The sequence below is a fragment of the Lycorma delicatula genome, chromosome 8 (genome assembly GCF_047948215.1).
Source record: "Lycorma delicatula isolate Av1 chromosome 8, ASM4794821v1, whole genome shotgun sequence".
Taxonomy (NCBI): domain Eukaryota; kingdom Metazoa; phylum Arthropoda; class Insecta; order Hemiptera; family Fulgoridae; genus Lycorma; species Lycorma delicatula.
This window is the reverse complement of record NC_134462.1, coordinates 100485382-100512170: the sequence shown is the minus strand read 5'-3', so window position 1 is coordinate 100512170 and position 26789 is coordinate 100485382. Positions and strand designations below refer to the sequence as shown.

General features: G+C 29.2%; 1 protein-coding gene across 7 annotated transcripts in view; it reads left to right on the top strand.

The window, feature by feature from the left end:
* Nucleotides 1-26397, top strand: part of LOC142329167 (uncharacterized) — a 503112-nt gene extending 476715 nt beyond the window's left edge. For all 7 annotated transcript variants that reach the window (XM_075373520.1, XM_075373519.1, XM_075373521.1 and 4 more), the window contains 7 exons: nt 5052-5635; nt 8143-8524; nt 10367-10682; nt 11709-11921; nt 19893-20144; nt 21734-21913; nt 26223-26397. In XM_075373520.1, the coding sequence (XP_075229635.1) occupies nt 5052-5635; nt 8143-8524; nt 10367-10682; nt 11709-11921; nt 19893-20144; nt 21734-21913 (1927 nt within the window). In that variant the 3' untranslated portion in view covers nt 26223-26397. The remainder of the gene's footprint in view (nt 1-5051; nt 5636-8142; nt 8525-10366; nt 10683-11708; nt 11922-19892; nt 20145-21733; nt 21914-26222) is intronic.
* Nucleotides 26398-26789: the final 392 nt, after the last annotated feature.

Genomic DNA, 26789 nt, shown 5'->3' with positions numbered 1-26789 from the left:
TTTAGTTGCGCAGCTGTTCTTATCAATTTTTTTTTTATTTACCTTGCAAAAAAAAAATGAAATATGATACAAACTTTTTGTTGAGATGCTATATCCTGTTAGTGCTAAATTATTTTCTAATTGTTAAAACATTTAGATGAAATAAAATAAAATTTAAAGGTAAATTTTTATTTTTTTTATTCTGACGTCTAATAATTCATTAACACAACAGTGTTACGGTTTAAGATATAAAATTTTGATCCAGGGATACCAATGAAGTGATATGATTATGAGAGACTTCATAGAAGTGTAGAAAGAGTTCACAAACCTCAAACTATGTGCATTCATTCAAATACCTTACCCCTCATTTTTCAGTCATTTGTTAATACCAATAATATTAACCTAGTTTCATGGGAAAAAGTTTTCTATAATTGAATATAATAATAAATTATTTTTTAAATTTTGTATTTATAACCTCATCTATATCATCTGGTGTTCTGCCATCATTGTCTCCATCTCTTATAGTTTCCAGTCTTCACTTCATTTTTCCTCGCTTCCTTTCTCCTTCTGCTGATCCATCTTATTGCAGTTGTCAAGATTCCATTTCCTGTAACCACATATCCTAATTGGTTCTCTTTTCTTTTATGTACTTCTCAAATTTGCATAAGTGCTCTTTCTTCTTTAATCCTGTTTATTAATTTCTCACTTTATCCATCCATTTTACGTTCCATCCTCCACATCCACATCTCTAAAGCCTTCTCCCTCTTCTGAATTGTCTGTGCGTCATATCCATACAAGACATTCCACACAAAGCATTTGGGTAACTTTTCCGTAATTCTTTAGTCCAGACTTTCACTACATAATTAATTTCCTCTTCCTACGGAGGAGGTCTGTCCTTCCTTTTATTTCAATCGTACTGTTCCTTTCCTTCTGTTACTGTAATCCCTAAATGTGTAATTTTTTACTTTTTCTCTTGTTTCTTCACTTGTTCTTACCACTAAGTCCTCTGTTGCTGAGGTCCATTATTCTAGTTTTCCTATGTTTATTCTCATTCCATACTTTTTATCTTTCCTCCAGGACTGTTAACAATCTTTAAAATGTGTGTGTGTGTGTGCGCCATCAGGGCTAGAATTACCGTATCATCAGTAAACCTTATGTATCTTATTTTTTGACCCCTTTTACTTATTCCTTCTTCTTTTACTTTTAATTTATTCTTCATATCTTCACTGTAAATGTTGAGAAGTACCTTTGAGAGGCAGGATCATTGTCAAATACCTTGATCTAGACCTACATATATTCTTATTTACCTTCATTGCTGCTGTTTGTTTTGCATGCAATTCTTTAATTAATTTTCTGTTTTTTCTCTTTAAGAATCTCCATCATTTTCTTCTATTTAGCAATAAAATTTGGGTGTTTGAGGTGGTAACTTGTGTCCCTTACAGTCATCTGATAGTTTTTGCAACACTGGAATTTCTGGTGGTTTATCATTATAAGAATTGAAGGATGTGACAAAATGCAAACTGCCAAAAAACATATTCAGTTCTAACTAGTTCCTATCGATTCAGCTACAAAACAATATTTATTAGTGGTTGTTGACTGTAGGAGTTGATTCTGCTTGAAGTTGAAAAAGTAAATAAATAGTATTATAAATCTCTTATATATAACCTTTTTAACAGTTTACAAACTTTATGAAAATTTGTTGATGTTGGATGACGTATGAAAATGTAAAGCAGGTTTTTGTACATCAATGTCATTGCAATCATATTGAATTATGCATCTATGATTATTTATTATTTGTTTTGGTTAATTTTTTATTAAAAACTTTCATAAAAAAATTGATAGAAATTTATGATCACCGAAAATATTGTTTAGTGTTGCAAAAATGACTGATGTTTAAAAATGTTTTTCCGGGTTCGTTTTAAATATTCATAAGATAGTGATGGCCATGAGATTTATTTCTAATTATATTTTTATATTAGTCAAGGAGGAAGTATGCCTTAGTAAAATTTCTAAGCAGTCATGCCAAATGATAGGGGGGGAGTATGTTCAGAAAAAGTGAAGTTATTTCTTTTATAGTTTTTATGATTTATTTATAAAATTGTTTATTGATCTTTCATTAATAACATTAAGTTATTTAAACTGATAAACTTGTTTTGGGTTTCATTTTACCCTGTCATTCTAAGAGGTAACACAGTGAATCAGTTTGTGATTTATAAAATGATTCACTGCGTTATCTATTAATAATCCTAATGGTTGTGCTGCTGAGAACTATTCATTATGTTTTTAAATTTAAAGGTTTCATTTTTGAGATGTTCTTATATTTTGATTTTTTAAAACATTGTTTAAAATTGAACTTTGTGTATTATGTTAAATTATATGAAATAAAATAAAGTATACGTCAGAAAATGGGAATTTCCAAATTCATTATTCGATGAAATCAAGTTTAGTTACTTTTTATTTTTTACATAAACGTACTACTAGTATTCAGGCATGTCTAACTTGATTGATAGCAAGTTGTTGGCCATGAAATTATTTATTTTTATTTTTGTTTATTATTGTACAGTGTTGTTTTTATAGATAAGGAAAATTACCTTTTTTTATCGTTTATTTTTCTGATTAATAATAATCAAATGTTTAAAGTTTTCAAATATAATTTTTGTTTCATAAAAAAAGTATTTCTAAAAAATAATTGTATAATTTTTTTTAAATAGTCACAATACTTTTGGATTTATAAGGTTGCTTTTTAATAATTCCTTTATTTTTATTTAAGAGTTGTTAATTTTATATATACACATACACACACAGAGAGAGAGAGAGAGAGAGAGAGAGAGAGAGAGAGAGAGAGAGAGAGATGAAGGTAAATTATTCAGCACATTTTAGGGTTTAATAAAAAATGAACAAGCATTGTAGCACATATTTTTTTCAAACAGTAGTGTGGGTACTAAGTTACTGATGACCTTGAATGAACACTGTTGTGATGTAATAACTGGGGGATTGTCAATTGAGCTATTGCTACCGTGATGGAGAAAGCAATATGCGTATGTGTACTCCTAATAAACACTATTAAATGTTGATGTCAGCTGCTTTATGGATACAGGAAGTATAGTACACAAAAAATATCATGTTAGCTATCATAATTGTTGGATTTTGGGTAGCAAGAACCCTCATGCCATTCAACAAACACTCGATACCCTGAAAAACATTTGGTACGTGTCGACTGTTTATGAAGTGATCGGACCATTCTTCTTTACTGAGTTACCAAAGAAGATAGTTAGTTATCTAGACATGTTACAAGAGTACGAGTACCACAAATTAAACATCAGCAACCCAACGTTTACTTCCAACAAGATGGCGCACCACAACACTGGGGTTTACATGTTAAGAGACTACCTACACGAACAATTTCCTCAAGATTAGATCAGCTGTGATGGACCGATTTCTTGGCCTCTTTTATCCCCTGATGTTATGCCTCTTGATCTCTTTCTTTGGAGGTTTGTCAAAAGATAGTGTTTACACAATCAATGATGTGGTCAACATCAATGAACTAAAATGAAGAATTTAATGTGCAATTAATGGAAGAACTCCATATATTCTTTGTAATATGTGACCTGAAATTGAATATTGTTTAGATATTTTATGCACAGCAAAAGGTACTCATGTGGAACTTGTTTAAAGATATTATCAACAAAACTGAAATGCCCTGTTCAACATTAAAACATGCATGTAAGCACATTGCTTTGTTATTTTTTTATTAACGCGTAAAATGCGATGAATAATTTGTAATCACCTGTATTTTAACTATTATTATTAGTGATGTAATTAAATATTTTTTACTTTTATTCAAAAATAAATTTTTCTTTTTACCCCTGAGTATTGTTGTACATTGCTCTGTATTTAATTTACAGTATATTAAATCTTTAACAATTAATTGTCTTTATCACATAGTTTTTCTAGTAGTTAAGATACATCATTTAAGTGCAATGTGGCTCTTTCTAATATCACAGATTCTCAATTCCATAAGCCAATTATGTGTATTGTGCATGTGCATAACCACTACTGTATCGTGCTTATGATCCGCTAATCTTATCTGAGATTATCATTAATGTGTTGATTAATATTATTATTTACACAAATGATACAGTAATGTGTGTATAATAGGATAAAACTAAGTAAAATTAATCTATTACTGTGGTTATTGTAAAAAATGCTAATAATTTAAATATAATAGGAGTATCTCTTTAGAATTGTTAAAAATGATGTTTTAATGCACAAAAATTTAAGGATTATTTTCCCATTAGTTAAATTTTACATAATTTTTATTTTGATCCGCTGTTGTTTATCTGAATTAATGGCTATATTTCAGTTTCAGATTTGGTTTTGCCCACTTTCATGCTGACCGGGTCTGAGGCTATTATTATCTATCTAAATAAATAATTAGCATTAAAAATGTGGTTATGCACATAAAAAATACATAGTAATTTTTTCTTTGATTTTAACTTTCTTGAATTGTAATAGAAGTACAGTCATAGGAAAGGTAGTTGCTTGAGAAGATAAACTATTTGTCCAACAACAGGCTGAAACTGTGTTTTTTGCACCTCTATATTGCTATGAGTTAAGCTTTACATGAAGTTTTTAATCAATTCACCCCTGATGCCGCCGATACTTATTCATTATTTTTCAAATCTTGCTGTCACAGTCGTATTTGTTTTCTTCCTAATTCTTTTTGTTTATGCTCTAATTTTAAACCGAGTACAGAGACTTTTTTGGGGCATATCTTTACATATGTGATCATTGGTTGTAGAATATGTTCACTTACAGCCCAGATTTGACCTTTATCTCAGATTCTTTGTAGTAATAGTAATTTACTTATTTTTTTCTCGATTCACATGTTCTCAGATATTATATAACCTAAGGCTTTAGGGAGATGAGAAAAAGGAAAACCTTTTTTATAGCATTCTTGAGTATATAATTATATTCTTATTAAACAATGTAATCTATTTAAACCAATTATATTGTTTTCAACAACTTTTTTAAAAAATTCTAAATTGTGATTTTTTTTTGTTTATTTACAGTAGTAGCATGGAGAGTGGAGGGAAAAGTTCAACCACAAATGCAGAAGAAAGAGAGTTGAAAGAAAGTGGAAATAACAGTATCAGTAATGAAGAAAATGAAGGTGCTGATTCATCATTACAGCGAAGTGAAACATTATCATCGGAAGTGATAGTATCACAACCTTCAGCTGTTGGTGATACTTCAACATCTGAACAACAATTGTCATCATCGACATCGACGTTGCAGTCGGAAAATAACAATAATAACAATAACACTAGCAACATAAATATTAGTAGTAGCAGCAGCTGTAACAACAATAGTAATAATAGTAGTAGTATAAATAATGGTGGTAACAATGGAAATAATAGTGGTACCAGTAACAACAACAATAATAACATAAATAACAGTATCAACACTAATAGTAATAATAACAGCGGTAGTATTATTGTTAATAGTAATAATAATGGCAGCAGTAGTTGTAGTAACAACAACAATAGTGGTAATGGAAACAACAGTAGTAGCAACAAACGACATGTGTCGACCGATGATGATGATGAAACAAGAAAAAAGAGACGTAAAGAAGACAGTCAATCATCAAGTCGAGGTATGTGGATTTTGATTTTCTTATGTTATATTTACATTTAATTATTTTATTTCAAGTTAGGGAAGTTTAAATATTTTTCAATTAATTTACAGGGAATAATTTAATTTATCCTGTTTAACGAATAGCTAAGTGTCCGTTATGAATATTGAACTTCCCACAACATTGTACCTAACATCCTCATGCAAGCCTATGATTCTATCATTACCTGGTAAATCTCAAGGAGTAGTAACCAAGAAACTAAACAAATCTGTAGTTCAAACCAGATTCTATTTATAATAAATGTTTCCTTTTAATTAAATGAAGCTAATGAGTGCTCTGTATATTTAACTGGATATGAATGCTTGTGTTTTTAGGTTTACTTTCATCATTTTGCTTAATTAATAGTACTGTTTTAGGACTGGCCAGCCAGTAACTGGAGATGACTGAATGCCAATTTGTAATTGAGTTTGTTGCATGTAGTGAGGTAGAATAATTTAAAAAAGAAAAAATTATGATAAAATTATAACAAGGGATACCATTTCTCAAATAATTTAGACAGTCTACCTTTAATACACCTGTTACAGTTTGTACCGGTAATCTCTGTAATCGGAAGTAGTAGATCAAAGTATATTTGTACCTGCATATATATTCAGATAGACTGTAATCTAATAAGAAATTTTATACATAACGAATGGTTTATATTAAGCCATCCATTAAAATAATTAAACCCTATCTAATTTCAAAGACGTTATGTTGTGTTCATATTAGTATCTGTTTATTACACAGGTGTCCAGGCTAAAGGTATCCAAAAGTGATGGCCTATATATAGAAAATCAGTCGTCTTAATCTCTAAAATGTAAGCTCAATCAACAGAAAATCTCTCCTAAGATTTGTTCTGTCTACTCTCAAGGTCAGTGGAAGATGCATGTGCAGGCAAGCTGATTCGCTGTGCATTTGTAGATGGTCAAGATTTGGACCCCCACAACAGAAGGTTCAGTGGAGTTTCAATTAGTTATTGATATTCAACCACGTGTATTAACAGAATGGAATATTGATCTATTTCAAGTGTATTAGTCGGTGGGATATGACTTACTCTGGGAGAGACTAGAAGCTTGGTTTCATAAACTGGAAATCGTCCAAAAGTTTCAGTAGGGATGAGACTGTGGGTTATGTATGCAATGCATTTACTGCCAGTCCTGGAAAGTCAATTAGGTGGGCTAGTTATGAACCGCAAATTCTTCATTCCACTATTCATAACATTGTTCATAAGCAGCTCCGTTTGTGAGCGTACAAGTTACAACTTCTTCATTACATTAAACCAAATTATTGCCACCTACAATATTAGTTTACTGCAGAGGTTTTCCATGAGCTTTTCCAGAGCTTTTCACCATGTCCGTGAAAAGTGTTGTTCAAGTACATGCTACCATCTTGATGAAAGAGTGGTGGAGCACCATCTTATTGGAAACTGAAGCCTGCAGGAATCTGAGGTACAGCAAAGTTCTCAAGCGTGTTGAGGTATATGTGTCCTTCATGGTGGGCTCCATGAAAAAAAAGGATGGATGATGCCTTTTTTGTGCAGTCCTAACCAGACATTGACTTCCAGTGTCTTAACATTTTTGATTACTGTAAGGGGGTTTACAGTACCCCAAATTCAACAATTGTGTTTGTTAACTTTCCTGCATGTATGAAAGGTTACCTCATCACTAAATAACAACATATCAAGATAATTAAGATTGTTTTTGACTTGGTGCATTACCTCTGCAGCAAACTAATATTGTAGCTGGCGATCAGTTGGTTAAGTTGTAACTTGTACGCTCACAAATGGAGTATACGTTCAACAATGATGTGAACAGGGTAATGAGGAATTTCCAGTTCATGACTAGTTTGCCTAATTGATTTTCCAGGACTGGCAGTGAATGTATTGCATACACAATCTACAGTCTCGTTCCTAACTTAAACTTTTGGATGATTTCCAGTTAGTGAAACCAAGCTTCCAGTCTCTCTTAAAGTCATATCCCAGTGACAAATAGACTTGAAATAAGATCAATATTCCATTCTGTTTGTACATGTGGTTGAACACTCATAATTGATTGAAATTCCACTCATCAAAGCACACACTGAACCTTCTTTTGTGGTGTCTACATCCTGACCGACTAGTACTGACTACAAATGCATTGTGAGTTGGCTTGCCTGTGCATGGATATTCTAGTGACCTTAAGAGTACATAGAACAAATCTAGTATAAACAGAATATAACTTCTTTGAATTAGATATGTTTTTGAATATCATAAAAAAGGAAGTTAAACAATGTTTTGAACTCTGTTATTCATTGTAAGCAAATACTTTTTGTTAGATCCAATGAAATGTAGTGTCATTTTTTTGGGTAATTTGTTACCCAAAAACTGTTGTTGAAATATTTAGATATTGATTTGTGAACATATAACGTATCTTCTTGGCCTTCACCTGGTTTTGTAAAGTTAAAGTATTTCCAATGTGAAAGAACTCTGCTTATAAACACTTTTTTTTCAGGTAAAAGTGGGAGTTCTACAGGAGGAAGTCCTAAATCAACCGGTGGTGGTGAAAGTGAAGGAGAAGAAGGCGTGAAAAGCGTAGAAAGTCCAGGTCCAAAAGTACCTCCATTAAAAATAGTCATTCCATCATTAGAATCTGAACAAGGTACAAGAAACGGCAAGAGTACAACAAGACATCATCAAGCTTTACCGTACGTTGTTGCAAGAAGTGAACCTGGTGATACAGCTACCACATCTTCATCATCCTCTTCTTCATCTGTACCGCCATCTACCTCACCTCCTGCTACTGCTGCTAATAATAGTGATCAAGATAACTGCACATCATTGTCAGCTGATGAGCAACAACGTTCTCATCAAAGAGTACTTCGTAGTTCTCACAGGTAGGTGCTGCATGCTTATATTCATTATATTATGTATAACCTTTAAAAAAAAAACTGAAATGCAGTTAGGATAACTCCATCATTTATGGTTGTAACCCTAAAAGCTGTTCTTATTGGTGAACATGTGGCCTTTAAAATAGAATCGTTGGTCTCGCTGGCTGCATTCTGTGGAGATTAATTTCCTGGTCAGCCAATTCTATACCAAATTATATATGAAATTAAATATTAGGTTAGCCAATTCTATACCATATGTATGAAAATTTAAATACTAGGTTTGCTTCTTTCAAGTAGTCAAACATCACAAATACTTTGTTCATACCGATTGTGTATTCATAACATGTAACAAAAAATAATAGTGTTATCAGCTGCAGGCATGCTTGGTTTACCGCTGCATACATTTTTGTTAACGGAATTAGAAATATTTTATAGAAATTTTGAATAATAATTTTAGGTACTTATTGGACCTCCTCGCACTTGGGCAGGATAATCCAACTCCCTTAGCCACTGTATAATTAATTCACATGAAGTAACATTTTATTTGATAAATAATTTTTTATTAATTTTATGAATAAATAAATAAGTTTTTCTTTTCTTTTGCATTAAAAACATGTATTTTCAGTAATTTAAATCATCCATAGTTCAATTGAAATTTGTTTTTATTTTTTTTGTGGAATTAATTTGAATTATTCTGACTGGGTGAAAATAAAAACATTTATATCGTACATCAGATTTTTATAAAGGGGGTTGAGCTTTAAGAAATAATGTTTTTTGTTGTCAATTTTTTTGAATCCCTCATCCTTCTCCTGCCCTTTCTTCTGATCTTTTTTTGCCATGATTGAGTGGTTAGGCAGAGTAGAGTGATTTGTAATTAATATTTTTTTTTTTTGACTAGCGTTTCTTATGGATATCTTTAGATGCTGTTTGATTAAACATGTTTGAAATTCACAAGTCAAACTGAAAATAAAGGAATGCCATCATTTAACATATTTTGACTTGCTCTATCTGAGGCTTTCTCAGCTACATCTTGACCGAATTTATCTCCACTACCGCTTTGTCCTGATCCATTTTGAGGTAAAAAAAAGGATAGTCTTTTTCTTGATGTTCCTTATGATTCTTTCTAGAACTCAATAGTTAGCAGCTTTTTCTGAATTTTTTTTAAATTCATTCATCAAATAATTAATTTTCATTAATGTAATCAAATGCTGATCTGCTTGATAAAAGTGGCAGCATTTCTGTCTAAGATGGTTCTAGATTCGAGTCTTGGTCAGGTATAGCTTCTTTCATATATTATTAATTTCATCATTTTGTAAGTTATTCTGTGTTTAATGGAAAATTTGTTGTACTTGGTTATAATATTGTAATTATCATTTGTACATTGGATTCTTTTTTAAGATATTTAAAAAATATTTTTATTCCTTGTCATTACTATCTACTTTCAGTTCTTATACGTACAGTTTTTCTTTCTCTCTAGAACTGTGTAGTTTATTAGCAGTTGTTTTTTTTTTCATTACGTTCTGTTACTTCCTTTGCATCAGTCTAGGTTTTGTTCATTACTGTAATAGATTTTTCACCAACATATACTCAGAAATGTTAAGTAGAATTCATATGTATTATTTTATAATAAGGCTACATAACAAAACAATTTTAGTTGATACTTTTTACACTTTACCATTTACATCGTTATTAAACATACATTAATGACCAATAAATGTTGTATTTTTTCTAAAGTAATTTATTTAAGCAATTGAAAATGTATGTTACATGCTTAAGGTGATGTTTTTTCTTTACATGCTTAAGGTGATGTTTTTTCTTAATATTCATTTATATTTAATTTTATTTCAGATCCGGTGGAGGTAGCAGTGGTGCACCGAGTGGCAGCTCTTCTCCTGTTGCCCCTGATAATCCTTCACCTCAACATGTATCTCCACCTCCATCAGAACCAACCCCTTCGGAACCACCTCCAGAAGAAAAACCAGTCGATCCTCCAGATCCACCTCCAGCACCTGTAGATCTCCATCCACGTAAACGGAAGTTAAAACCCCGCGATGCTAATCCTACATCGGAATCTGTTGAGAATACATCATCTTCCAATACTGTACATCCTCATGAACAACCTATTACAAATTGTTATCAGCTGTTTCTGAATATTAGAAAGCAGGTATTTTTTGTTTAATAAAATATTAATGCTCCATTACTGTATTTTATGTAGTTAATGATAATAAATAATATTTATTTACTTGGAAAAAAGTAGCAAAACAGTTCTTGCAAAGAATTTTGTTATACTCGTGAATAAACACGTACTGACGACTGACTTATGGTCAGTGGTTAAATTTCTCTTTAAAGCTAATGTTTTGAGTTAAGCGTTTTCCTTATAATTAATTGGCATATTATTTATACATATGCTTTTTATGTTTTATTTTTAAATAGAACTTTTTTCAGACACAATATATCCACCCTTTAATATTTGTAAGATTACTGTCTTTAACAGTCATTGTAATTATATTACCAATATTATTGTAAGTATAAATATTATATCAATAATCGGGGCTAGATGTGTTCACAATTGGTACAGGCCATTGAAAGTTTGGATTAACCAGAAGTTATCTTTAGTATTCAATTGTCTATTTACCGTTCAAATGTATCTCTAAACTTACTGGTGTCTTTATTGAGCTATTTAAAATAAAACTTATGAATTCAATTCTTGCTATAAATTAATGTGATCTGAATTCAGCAATGGAATAAGTAAAGAATTTATTAAATGAGTTATTTTTAGAAAATGCATATTCACTCTGACAGTGATTTACAGTACTCCTCATGACTGGTTTTTAATAATTTAATTTAGTTAAAGCTTTCATGTGCGAGTTGTTTTTATATTTCTATTATTCATTTTTCCTCAAAATTGTCATTAGAAATCTCATATAATTAGCTTTGACTAAAACTGATCAAGATTGAATCTTGTGCATTATAATGCAAAATTTTTAGGAAATCACTAAATTGAAAGTTAATTATTAAAATGTATTTGAAATTACATATTTGTAAATAATATATGGTTGTGATTGTATTTTCTGAACTTCCCACAGAAATAATTTTACTTCCTTTTGAAACTTATGAATTTTAAAAATAAGAATTGCTATTTTAAATGATAACTGTTAATATATTTTGATGTATTTGTGTTCGTCTTTAGATTGATAGGAGAAGAAAAGGTCTATTTCCAGTGCAGCCTAAACCTCCTCAAGGATTTAAAGATTATTTAATGAATAGATGTACATATGTCTTAGCTGGTAATGCGAGTTCACGTATGACCATACCTCAGGTAGCGCCTCCTGCTTCGTTACAAGGAGGTATGAAGGATCTCTTTATAGAGCAGGAGAAAGAAAGATATCGACTTAGAATGCAGGTATTGTACTATTTTAAATAATAATTCCAGCCGTAATTATGTGTTTAGTGTGTATCTTATAGTTCTACTTTACTTAATTTTTTTTAACTCTTTAACACTCCTATTTGAACGACTTAATTCTGGATATTTCAAGTGAATAAAAATGTTTGTCATCATTCTTAAAAATTAAACCAGATAGTGTTCATTTTTTTTTACCAGTTTCATTTCATAAACGGAAGAAATTGAAAATAATATTTGGTATTTCATCTTCTGAAAATATTTTTTTCTGTTTTCTTTTAAGAAGACTATACAGGAAGAAATTTACTATAAAACAATTAAAAATTTGTGTTGTGTATAATAATTTGGGTGTCCAAGCATAAAAGATTTAAAAGACATTCATTTGGTTCACCTGTAGTAACTTTTTCCAGATTCACTACTGATTATTTTATTTGTACATTTGTGACTGTTATCTTGTTTTAAATTCATCTTGTAACACTGACCCTATAATTTTCTTTTTATCGAAGAAAAAAATAATTTTTTTTTTTTTTTTTAATGTTTTATGTTTGTGATGGTGTTATGGATTTGTTATCGGTTTTTTTGCCGATAACAAATCCATAACATCATTTCTGTTTTCTAGGTCTGGAAGAGGTTATTTGGATAGTTTTTCGTTTGTTAATTTTGATATTAAAAAAAAATCATTTCATTTTATATTTATTTTAGTTTTCTTATCAAATAATCATTTTTTTGTTAAAATATTAATAGTTATCAATAAAAAATATAGAAAAAGCTGCACAGCTGTACTTATTTGTAGTATTTATTAATTATTGTATGTAATTTATTATCTGTATTTATTATTTTATTGTAACTTTGCAAAAATTGAGTAATACAGACACTCCGTAGTTGAATCCGTACACCATTTCTTTGATTGCCATCTTGTTTTAACTTTAGTTATTTTCTGTTCTCTAAGTTTCATGTACCGCACAGGTGTTTGTGATTGCTTACCAGAGTAACAGTTCTATTATCTTTCAACAAATTATAGTAGCAGTAAATTAAGCTCATTTAATTTCAAATGCTGATGTAGTAAACATTACAATTTTAATGTTTTGAAATATATTTTTAGTCATGTTTTATGAAACAAAAACAATTCATTTGCTCGTCAATAAAAAAAAAATAAATAGTAGCATAGTAACACATAACTGTATGTGTTAAAAGTATTTACTAGCAGAAGCCGAGTTTTTGTAGCAAGATAATACATTTAAAGACTTTTTGTCAAAATCTGTAGAAAGATATACTGCCACTTAAGTAAAATCATACGGTTCTAAAATACATACACACATGCACGCACGCGCATATATATATATATATATATACACATGTTACACCACATTTATATGTGCACATGCAGTTGTGTACAATACTATTGTATTCACAATTTCACATTTTTATATTTTTCTTTGAGAATGCTCTTCAGTTTTATTACAATTTCTTTGAGTATTCTGTAAGAAAAACTCATACTGAAATAAACTATTTCCTTTCACTTACACTAGATACAGATGGTACATGTATTTTCTACTATTTACTTTTTTTTATAACAGGCGATATTCAGTTTTGGTTCAAATAATAAGCATGTGTGACCTAGACATGCACAAAGTATATATTTTTTAAATTGAGTTCTTGTTTTACCAATTATTAATAAAATGCTTACATTATTATTTATGCTTTCAAGTTGTTAAACATTACAACTTGAGAATCCAACTTATGATAACGTTACAGTCATATTCATTTCATTATTATAAGATTCTGACAAGTTTGTAAATGGGAAGAGAAAAAACTGGATCTAATGAAAATAAATTAGCAAATATAACATAAAATTTAATCATTTAAAAAATAATAAATAGAAACAATCCACCCTTCTAGGAAATATCAGCTTTTTTTTTAACTAAAATTAAAAAAACTACATATAAAAACCATAAATGAAACGACAAATTTCAATATAACAAAAATATACTTTTCCGACCACTATATTGTAAAATAAAGTCATTCATAAATTGTTCTACCCTTGCCTGTATAGTCTGTGAAACAAGAAATACACTACACCACAGTTTTAGTAAGACAGCAAAGAGAGAGAGAAGGCTCTACCTCACCCTCAAGTTAATAATTTAAGGATGAACTAGTTACATTCTAGTGCTAACAGAACTTGGCCACAATTTTGCTGTTAAGTTCTAATTAATTATGCATCATTGCCTGGCAATACACGAATATAGCGTCGTACAAGTACTTTCAACACAACCCCCTTATAAACACACCTTAGTCAAGAGAAACCTGCTTTAGGTATCTGGAGACTTCCAGAATATTGAAAAAAAATAGCTTTTTGTCATTATTTTCAGTTTCTTCCTTTTTATAGTTTTTTTTTCTTTTAAAATTAGTTTTTATTGTAAAAGTATGAAAACTTTTCTCACCAATTTATTTAAAATCCCGTTAAATAACTTTCTTTTATAGAAGCAATATTATTTTATGTCGGTGAATTTTTAATTGATTTTAATTTTTAAAAAAATTTCCATTCAACACGTAATAAATGTGGTCAAAATAATTTTCAATAGCAGCTTCTGAATTATGAATTAGTATTTTTTTTTTTTTTTTGCATTTAATGTACATTAACATTATTTCATGTATTTATTTTTAAATAATGAATGTGGACTAAACACGTACAATTTTGATTTTATATTTATAATTTATCTTGTACTGATGCGATCTATATAATGTTGATCTGATTGTTCAATCAGAGTAAAGATTTTTTTTTTATGGAAGGCTATTTAAAATATTTACTATAGTTTCTGTAATATCTGAAGGTAATCTCTGTAATATTCTACCTTCAGATATTACAGAGACTAGTAAGCTATGGCATCCCCTCCACTGTTCTTTACATCACTTGGTGATTTCTCCTCACACCAGTAGCGTACTGTTCTTTACATCACTCGGTGATTTCTCCTCACACCAGTAGCGTACTCCAAAATTCACATCAGTTTATTTGCATTGACTTTCATCATATCTAATTATTATGTCACCATTATAGTAATGAAACATGTTCTTTTGAACATCAGAAAAATTTTATTATTAATTTCTAATATTTCTAAATTATTATAAATATCAGTAATTTTATATTTTTTCATTAACAGATATTTAGTAATATTTGAATATTTAATTTTGCCTTTTTTATAATTGTTATAGTGTTCCAAAAACCTTTTTATGAACAACCTGGTGGTTATTACAAATAAAATTATTTATGCCTAATATTTTGTTCAAGATGTATATGAAACAATTTATTTATTCTTGAAAGTATATGTTTTTTTCAAGTATGTTAAACTAAGGCCTTGCTATAAATAAACAGTAACAATGACGTAATACAAGGTTTTATGAAATGAGTTGTCTATTTATTATCGGCTATAATGTTATGATTTTCTTTGATGTAGTGTAGTTATTTAAGAAAATTATTTTTTAATGGCACGTACGCATTACTTTTGTAGCAACCAGTAGCATGTGTTATGCATGCCAGGTTATAGGAGTGGGGTAGAGGCAGCTTGGAGGAGGATCCGCCGTTAGATTTTGCTTATACTGTAATAAATTGTCTTTAATATTTTTTGAACATGTAGTACAAATATAAATGTAGCATTATGTTGTTTTTAAATCTTAATTTATTTTTATTTATTCTGAAATCTTTCACTGGAACCATATGAAAACATAGACATTGGTATGTAAGTGTTGATAGTTTGTTTAATGTCCATGAAAGAATAATTATAAACCTTAACGAAAATAATGTACTGCATAATTTGAAATAAATTAGGTATGCTCTGTTTGTAAATTTATTCAACCATCATATTATGGTGTTTTCTGGGCCTTGTTTATTTGTGTATTTTGTTTAATGTTTTGTAATGTTGATTAAAAATTATATGATAGAATTATCACAGTGCATCATCATTTTCTCTGAAACAAAGTTATTGTTTTTCTGTAGGTTATTAATAATTTTAAATAAATCGTGTTCAATGAAATCTCTATGTGTATATATATATATATATATATATATATATATATATATATATATACATAGATATACATATATATATATATTCTTTTTCTTTCAAACATATTTATCACTGTATCAAATAAAATATTTTAAAATAGTTATATATTATAACTATCACTGGATACAGTCAGAATAAAATGGTAAGAACACTTAGCTAACTACAGCACTTTCAGTGTCTAACTCCATTCTTGGCAGTCAAATATACAAATTTTACATAATAAAATGAAAAGTAAAATGTAAAATAAATTTCATTAGTATATGTATATACTTGTTTCAATAAATTAAATCCCTTATATCTACCATGGTAAACTAATGAGAGGTATTTTATTATATTAACTCAATAAATAACTATTTATTATATCAGGTCTACAATTTAAACATATTCAGTTTGCTTATTTATAAGTTTATATTTATTTTTATGTTTGCAAATATAACATTTTTCAACTATTTCAATTTCTTTATTATTATTTATTCCTAATATTTCTAAATTATTATAAATATCAGTAATTTTGTATTTATTCGTTAATACATGTTGAGTAATATTTGAGCATTAAATATTTCCTTTTTTATACCTTAAAGTGTTCTGAAAACCTTTTTATGAATGACCTGGTGGTTTTTCCTATGTATATATCATCACAATCGTTACATTTGATTTTATAAATTCCACAAAGTTCAAGTTTGTTAATAACTTTGTTATTTTGTAAAACATATTTAATTGGTTTACTTAGTACATAGTAACATTATATTCATATTTATAAACTATATAAGTGATAGTTATAGTATTACAGTTCTGATTTTAAAATTTTTTAGGTGAAATATTTTTATATTTATGATTATCATTGTTATTGATTATCTATGTGGTTTTTTTCTGACATGTTTTTATTATTTAAATATTTTTAAGTAACCTATCAATGAATTTATTGTTATACTTGTTTATATTTATTTGTTACTTGTTTTATATTCTTTATATATTACATTTTTTTTATTCATTTTAATAACATTATTATTAGTATATTTTATATATGTCCTATGAATCATGAGTTTATTTTGTGTATCCAAGGCATATGTGAAGGTTTGTGAATTGTATATATAAACTGTAATTCAAAAAGGACTTCACAACTTCTTTAAAAGCATATAAAAATTTATTGAGATAACTTACAGATTCAGTTGAAGTCTCATTTCATAGAAAAACAAATCAAGTTAGTCATCCAACATTCACTTTGGTTCAATATGGTGTCCATTTGTATTGCTAAATATATCCCACCGGAAGTCGATTTCATTACAGATTGTAGCCAGAAAGTCGGGCATTACCTTTGCAGCTGTGGTGTTAAATCAAAGTCTTAGCTCAACAAGATCAGCAGGCAAAGGTGGTTCATAAACCTGATCTTTAATGAAACTCCAGGGTTTAATATCTAGCAGGGTCAAATTTGGGGAGCGAGGTGACAATGCAATTGAACCTTCACCACTGACCTGGGAATTGAGTACTGCAGCCAAGCAACTTTGTCATCATCTGTAATTTGTTGAATCGCTGTTAGTTTGTATAGCTTAGAGTGCAATCGTTTGCATAATATGCACCAAACAGTCATTTGTGGAATGCCAGTCTCACATGACGATGTTGAGTTGATTTCTTCAGATTATATATGCAAAGCTTTCTCAGAGTTGTTCTACAGGAGCTTCAGGGATGTGTGGGTCCCCTGATGATTTTATATGTTAAACAGAACAAATTATCGGTGAAGGTTTGGTGGCAAGAATAAATAATATGCATTCTAGGAGGCTCCTACCATACTCTCTACAAAAATGATGTTGAACTGCAGTTGCTGACTGCAAATTGTGAAACCAGAACATACAGCGAACTCATTCCACATTAGTAAATGTATCTATTTTTAACGACACTGTTGATGGTGCTGGTGGTCAGATTCGAACTACTTGAGTCAAAACTTGATGTGTTTTGCTATGTAATGAGACCTCAACTGAAACCTGTGAGTTTCTAAATAAATTTTTATAGCATTTAAAATTGTGAAAACCTTTTTGAATCACCTGGTATTATAGCTGGTTTCATATAAAACATATAGTTGGTTTCATATGTTGATTTCATAATCATCTGTAATGATTAAGTTATTTATTATTTCAATATTTAAATCAAGGTAATTGATGCTGCGATTTATATCAAGTTTGTTAGTTAATTTTACATTTTTGTTATATAAATCTAGTTTATTTTTAATTATATCCATTATATTTTTATTAATAAATTATATTCATTATTTATGTTCTGATTACATATAACCAATATGTCATAAACATATCTTGCCCACATCTCAACCCTGTAGGGGGAAGACCACCTTGTGATGTTACCGGTTGCCACACCATCCCCTCCGTTCCAAGCCCTGAGGAGCTTTATCAGAGGTCATCTTTAGACCCTCTAACTGATTACATCTCACAGTCATCAGCTAGGCCTCAGTCGGGAAGCCACCGATGTAAATGCCTTGGCAGACATTTGCATCAGTAAATACATATCAAATTTTGCCTTCACATAGGCCTCAAATGGACATCTTCACATCCAACCTAACATGATTCCCTCAAACTAACTAATTAACTGAAACCACAGAAGCGCGAACCCTGTGCCTAGTACAGATTTGACAACACCGTTTGTGACTGTGAATGCCTCAGAAAACGAACGAGTTTAATGTTAAATCAGTGCTACATTCATACCGATCAAAATTGTGTTTTACACAACATAAAAATTCAGACCTACACCCAAATAAGTCAACCACTTTAGGTCACCTACCTAGGGGAATGCAACCTCATTACGGTCCACTCAGGAGGTGGGGACAAACTCCGCACCACCACCCGGTCATGTGTATGCATAATAATGGTGATTCCATGGCCAGGCCTTCAGTTTGAAAAAATATTTACCTTTAAATTCAAAATAATTCTCCACATATATATTCCTTATTGTAGTAATTATATTTATATTTATAGATTTCCATTATTAATAAGATTATTTTTTATTTTGTCTATAGCTTAATTTATAGGAATATTTTAGTATATATTTGTTAAATCAAATTAAACCATTATTGTGTTATTTTAATTACTTAATTATGTAATTTATTTATTAATTGAAATCCATTATTTTGGCTATGTAATAATTACGATTATGCAGTTTTCAAAGTGGCTGTATTGGAAAACTTTATGAATTCTTTTTTCATCCTTTTTCATGTAATAAATTTATTGCTTTTAAATATCAAAACAGTATTACAACAGATATCACTAATATATTTCATAAAATTGGATTATCATTACTTATACACCAGTTAAACAAATAAAATATGTTTTACAAAATAACAAACTTGATGTGGAATTTATAAAATCAATTGTAACGATTGTGATGATATATACATAAGAAAAACCATCAGGAAGTCCATAAAAAGGTTTTTGGAACACTACAAGAATTATAAAAAATTGTGAAAGTAAACAAAAATGTGTGAATATGGCATGAATATGTCAGTTGAATTGGTCAGTATAGGATATGCAAGTATATTTTTTTCAGTTATAAAATTGTAAAAAAAAAATTATTTCATGTAAATATTGGTGGAATGGTACTGTCTCATTGTTTTATTTGAAAATTTGTAAGTTCAAATCCTGGTCAGCAAGGCATTTTTCATTGCATAGCAGTAAATGCATTTCTCATCCCACTGTAACAAAAGACGTTGCTTTGTTTGACTCCATACTGATTTTATTATACGAATGAATAAATTCATCAATTAATTTTTATTAATATTCATATTTGTATTTCCATTTACAAGTTTTTCCAACTTTTTTCATGTTTACGGTGAACTAGCCAGTACAAAATAAGCATAAAAATGTAATATGTTTACAATTTTTCATGTAATTTATTTTAAATTTTATTTCAGCATGTTATTGAGAAAGAAAAATTAGTTCTTAGTGTTGAGCAAGAAATATTAAGAGTGCACGGTCGAGCTGCTAGAGCTTTAGCAAATCAAGCATTACCATTTTCTGCTTGTACTATACTACGCGATGAAGAAGTTTACAGTGCTATTACACCTGAGCAAGAAGAGAAGGATAGAAATGCAAGATCTCGTTATAATGGAAGATTATTTTTATCTTGGTTGCAGGATGTTGATGATAAGTGGGAGAAAATTAAGGTAGGTTACTTTTTGTCTTGAAGTGGTTTCATTGTACAAAAAAATTGGTGTTTCTGTAATTAAAATTTAGCGACACATTTTTATAATTAAGAATTTTGACAGCTTCTTGTTTTTGAATGTCAAACTCTTTAGGTTAATAAAAAAATAGATTTTTATAAAACTGGGAAGGTATTATAAGTAGTATGATGGAGTTTCGTATGAGAAAGTAATTTATAGATAGTGCTTTTTAACAGATAACCAATAAGGATCGGTTATTGGTTAGCTTTAGCCATTAATTTTTTTTTTTTTAAAGCAGTTTCTACGGATTTGAAATTTGGTTATTATAATATTAGTAAAACTATTACTTACATATTTTTCTGTTATCATTTCAACATAGTTTTACTACAACTATATGTCAAAAAGATAAATACATAGCAGACATAACCAATAACTTCTAAATTTACTTTCTATTCAAAAGCCATGATCCACATCGGTTGTCTTCCATGTTGGTGGATACATTAATGTTATCTTATAATACAAAATTGTGTTTACGCTAAGCTATTGAAAAAAATTCTGATTGTATGATAGTACTTGCTTTTCTACATAATTAAATGTTACAGTTTCTTCCATTCAGTATGGTATATTAAGTGCTTCTTCATCTAAAACCCTTATACACCTAATTTCTTACAAATATTACAAAAACATTTGTGTTTCTCACAAATGTTACACATTGGCTGCTAATTCGCAGCACAGTGAAAAGAATATTCATTCTTCTCACTCTGAAGATTAAATTCATAAAATTCCTTTTGTTATTATATTTAATATATTACCTATTTCCTAAATTTAAAATCAATTTCTAGTCCCAAGTTCTGAGTACCACTAAGTACCATCAAGTTCTAATACCATTCTACCATTATTTTTTATTTCTATCACTCATTTTAAATTTATGATCATTTTTTAAGCAATTTCCAATTAAATACTTGAAGCTAAGTTATCAATGTGTAATTTTCACATTTCTTTAGCATGTTTCCCACCTTCTACTTTGTTGTATATATCATTTATAAATAAAGCAATGGAGAAAACCTAGCCTCACCCAGTATGATGCGTGAAACAATTCTGTCTTACCATTATTACACCAAAAACAAGATTTTATCTCATCATAAAAGCCTTTAACATAATAGAAATTTAGTAGATAAATCTAAATTATTCAATTTGAAAAACAGTTCATGTATATTAAAAATGATAAATACAGTCTTCAACAAATATAAATAATACTAATATTTTATACTCTGTATGAAGTATTGTTCATATTTCATTTTTTTCTATGCTAAATATTTTACGTTTCAATGTTCAAATGTAGAACAGTCAGGACAATTAATGATACACGAGCTTGCCTAAAAACTATTTGTTTCATATTTAATATAGTTATTAGGGCACTGTTCTTAATTTAAAATATTCTTTGTAAATTTGTAAATGTCAGGGACCTTTTAAACCATTACATCTGTTTTTTTAGCTTTCAGCTGAAATTGGTAAATTTTTTAAAGTATTAATAAGAATTTTTTCTAAATTTTTTAAGATAAATTAATTATGAAAAAATTTTCTGTTTACAGGAAGCCATGCTATTAAGACATCATAATGAAGCAGAGAGTCTGCATGCTGTACAAAAAATGGATTGGGAGTGGAAATTAAAAGAACTAGGATTATGTGAATTCAAGGCTAGACCTACTATAGAAGATTCTCATGTACCGATGGTACATGTTTCAGATGATTTTGATTTGCTTCCTGCATAGGTAATGATGTAACTCTTTGTCATATTCATAGATTCATTTGTATTCTGTTGTTGCTTTTTTTTATTTTGCGTGGAGTTTAAGTTATTGGTGAAGGCGGATAGATTGTATGAAGAGGATATAGCGGTAATATTTAAAGAATTAAATAGTCAAGGGCACTTTAGATTATTTCTTGGAATGAAGAGGATATGATTACAAATGATGTGTCTTGAATTACTTATTAGGAAATTGAGTTCGTTTGCATGTGTCTATGGAATACATGTCAAACAAAAAAGAATGTAGCACATCCATTATGAAGTCACTGCAGTGCATGTAATTATGCTGATCATAATGCACTCATATTGTTAATGTTATGTCAGCATATTAAATTACGTTATTTTACTTATACTGCTCTTATGTAACTTTCTACTATTTCAAGTGCTAAAATACAATGTATTTTCTTCTACACTTTGGTTATCTCTATATAATCTAGAACCTACGCATCTGTGCTGCTACAATGCTATAATTTGTCACAATGGCAGCACTGAAGATGTTACTTGGTTTTGTAACTATATCTATATTTGAAAAAAGATCTTAAAATATTTTGTTCAAGATATTATGATCTCTGAAATGACATGAGGGTTTTCAATTGACCACATGTGTGTTTTATTGGTGTTAAGAATGGCCAGTCTTGTAAATTTAGCTTCTTATCGGTAAAGAAAATATTGATTAACATTTTCAGATAAGCCATTGGCATAAAACTGAACAAGGTGAGTATAATCTTGAGGTAAAATAGCTTGTACTCGCTGATAGTGATAGTCGTGGAATTGCTGTTCATGTAATACCTTCCAACTGTTGCGTTACTAACATTGAACTCCAGGGCCAGCTTTCTAGTATAATCCAACAAAGTTTACCTCATTTCGTTCATCTGGTGAGAGAAGAGCAGACTAGTGGGAGTGTACTGTGTAGTAGGGAGACAATCATTTTGTAGTATAGCTGACTGCGGTTAGTGTTTAATACAGTTAGGTTGAGGAAACAACTCTTGATATAAATTAACGGTATTTTATTTCCTACATTAAACAATATTTTTCAATACTTTGTTTTCACGGTATTTTTTAATACTGCATTTAACAGTATTTTTCAAAACTATTTGAAATATTTTTAAGTTGTTGAAAAATTTTGTTCAATATGGGTTTCAAGTGAGGAAAAGAACAGATGAAAAAGGATAAATTTTAGTAGGAAATCATGATATACACTTTAAACATACCATCTATCTAAAAAAAAATACTGAGTACAGAGAAGAAGAAAGACCGATTGTTTTTCTGATGAATCGTATATTCATTCTACATGTGTGCAAAGAGACTAATAATCATTCACGCTGGCAATGAGGTTGGTGGTATTGCTAATGTTCTTTTAATTTTTAAATTGGTTGTCAAGTCAGGGTATTATAAAGACAAAATGAATACCAAAATTATGATAAATGGGTGGAAAATCAATTGTTATCAAATCTTCCAGATCATTGTTTTAGTAATTGATAATGTGTCTTATTCTAATAATAAAAAGTTGTACTCGACTCCAAATTCTAATAGTGGAAAAGCAGTTTTGTTGGACCAGTTACAAAAATGAAAAATTCCTGGTAATGCGACTTTGTTCAATTCTGAATTATATTGGCTTGTAAAATTGAACAAGCCACGATATGAAGAGTTTACTCTGGATAATATACTTGGAAAATATAGACACAGTGTGTTGAGATTCCCATCCTATCATCCAGAGTTAAACCCGATCGAATTAATTTGGCAAAAGTAAAGAATGATGTAGCTGCTGTTAATATCTGTAATAAAATTGATGTCAAAAAAATGGTTCAACAGAAATTTAATGAGCTGTTGGTAGTATATTGGAAGAAATGCTGTGATCACTCACTGCAATTCGATAACAGTTACTTCAAGGCTGACAGAGTAGTGAATATGCAGGCGAAGAAAATAATAAAAACAACGGATGATAATAGTGATAACTATGATGAGGATGTAGAGGTGTGCAATGAGAGTGGCAAGAGGTGACACTGCTGAAACTGCAGATGATAACACGATTGGAATTGAGTCATTAAAATAGTTATAATTTTTTAATTCTTGCAATTGTAGATAAATGTAATTATAAAAATTAATATAAACATGACTTATCCCAAACAAAAAAAAAAAAACTATTTTAAGTTAAGTAAATGAAAAATAAACAGAAAAAAATGGAATTTTAAGCAAGTTGTCACTCATTGGCAATGGCTACTTATACTGGAAATGTGTCTGTTTTTGTCAATTAAGGTTAATCAGATTAGTCAAGCTTATTAAACACAAAGCTGTTTCCAGGGTGTAGTGGGGAATACCCCCCCCCCCCCTAACCTGCTGCATAGTAACTATGCGAGGTTAACTTACACGTGCTCTAATTTTTTCAGGATGATTAGGTATTTCATGTAACGCACCCTCCTCGAATTCAGGTGTACATATTGAACATGGTTCCTGATTTACTACGTCTTTCAAGTTTTAAGCTCCTGTATCTCTGAGCCATCTATGAATGGATGAAAACATTGTGTGAGAACATAACATTTCATTGGGAAAGTGTTTCTGATACAGCTGCTCAGAGGTGTTGCAATATGAAAGACCTCACATTAAATGCACATATCAGCCATTTCTAAGTTAGAATAAATATGATTCACATTACCTGCTGTATTGAATAAAATAATAGTAAAAAAAAATATTTAATTAACTCATACAGCACAGATCAATGTGCCCACTTGGTCAATAGCAAAAGACAAATTGGTATTAGTTTTCATTGACTTTTTAATTACATCTTTTGAATGCAAATTATTTTTCAATATTAATATTATTTATTATAATATTTTCATGATTTCAATTTTTTATTTTACTGCAAAGTTTTTAATGTTATAATTTATTACGTTAATAAAATTATTCCAGTTGAGATTGTGTCGATTATTTCATTTTATTTGGAAGGAAGGAAATGAAAACTGGTTTTTTAATCTAGTGTGACCCACTTCAAGAATATTTGCCATAAATTTGTTATTTATGAATGGATTTAAATAAATGAGATGTCATTTTGTTTGTCATAAAATGTTAAACATTTTTTATAACATAACATTTAAATAAACCAGCCATTGCAAAGATATTAATAAAATAGTTTACGTGGCTGCCATTTCAAAATGGATTAAGAAATCAGATTCATTATTTTTATACAGTAAACTTATAGGTAACTTAGCAGTGTATAAAATTTTAGCTTGATACGATTAACCATTCCTGAGAAATAGATTTTTTTGTTAAAAGTATAACATTGCATATAAGACACCAACTATCTGTCTGTAATGATGGAATTGAAGTGCTACAGACACTTATATATAGATGTTCTTACTTTTTATTGAACTATACCTGGTAGATTTAAATATATGTTTGTTAATAATTATTTTATATAATGTGTTATGTATTGTTCGAAAAAATAATATATATATTCAAAAAACAACTTAACCACCAATCACAGTGACAAAAAAACTAATACCAATAGTCAACTTAGCAGGATCTCGCATCATCAGTTGGTACATAATTCTATAATTACATCAACAAATAAAAAAAAAAGTAAATACTTGAAAATTTAGAAAACGTAACGCTCAACAATCACAAAATTTGTAAAAAATAATACAACTATACTGCCATACTGGAATGATGTATGTTAATTATTACATCATTAACTGCAACTAGGGTTAGTACAAGTAAGTTAGTGCAGTCATGTTTTTTTCAGCAACATTATTTAGAGAAAGTATTTGCTCATTATCCATAAAATAACTAAATACATTGATTATTACCTATCTAGTTTGGTCCTTTATGATTTTACTTTTGCCTAACTGGCTTCTAAATTGCGACATTTTAAAATTGTGTAAGTAACAATGGATGACAATATTCATAAGCGATAGAAAAAAATAACCAAAACGGAAATTTTATTTCCCCTTTATAATATTTAAATTAAAAATTCCCTGTGTTAGTATTTATTATCAAGCTAATTGAAAGAAACTGCCTTTATAACGGAGTAAATACATCTTTTAAATGGATTTGAATGGTGGTTGTATTGAAATTAATGTTAATATGAAAATTTATTTCTCAGTATTGTATTTTGATAAATTAGATAAAAAAAAAAAATAGATTTTATTATGAATCCAGCCCTGTCTGGCTTGAATGGTTTTATTTTAAGGTTAGACTAATTACTACTGTCTTATTTTGGTTGTGTTTGTTATTTTAAAATAAAATGTATTTAATTATGTTTTTTTTTTTTGTTTTTACAGGTACACTCTGTAAATATTGTAATAAATTTGTGCCAAGAAAGCAAGGCTTATTGAAGCATTTATAGACTGACTTTTCTTATAATGTATATATTTATATGTATAAATATTGTAAATATTTATTGTACACTTATAAATAAACGTCTTATATATAATAAAATTAGTACTTTTTTTACCATGCTGCTGTCATGTGTTATCTGTTGGGTTCCTATTAGATTTCCTATCCTGCTTAGACAACAGATTTTATGGAATAATTCTGAAATGGTTAAGTTACACTGTTTTCTAAAAAAAAATGTGATTTTACCCTTTTTACATTAGTTCTTTGGAAGAATGTGAAAATTAAGTAATTGAAAATAGAATTGTTTTATTGTTAAAACACCATAATCATTGATGTCATTGGAAAAATTGTCAATTTTTCTTTTAATGATGATCATGAATAAGCTTAAAAATAATATAATTATTAAAATAATAATTTTGCAATTTTCTGTATTAAAGAAAGAAAACTTCTTCATTCTTTTACATCATAATTACCATACATGAATTACTAGTTCCAGGTTTTTGGTTTTGTCT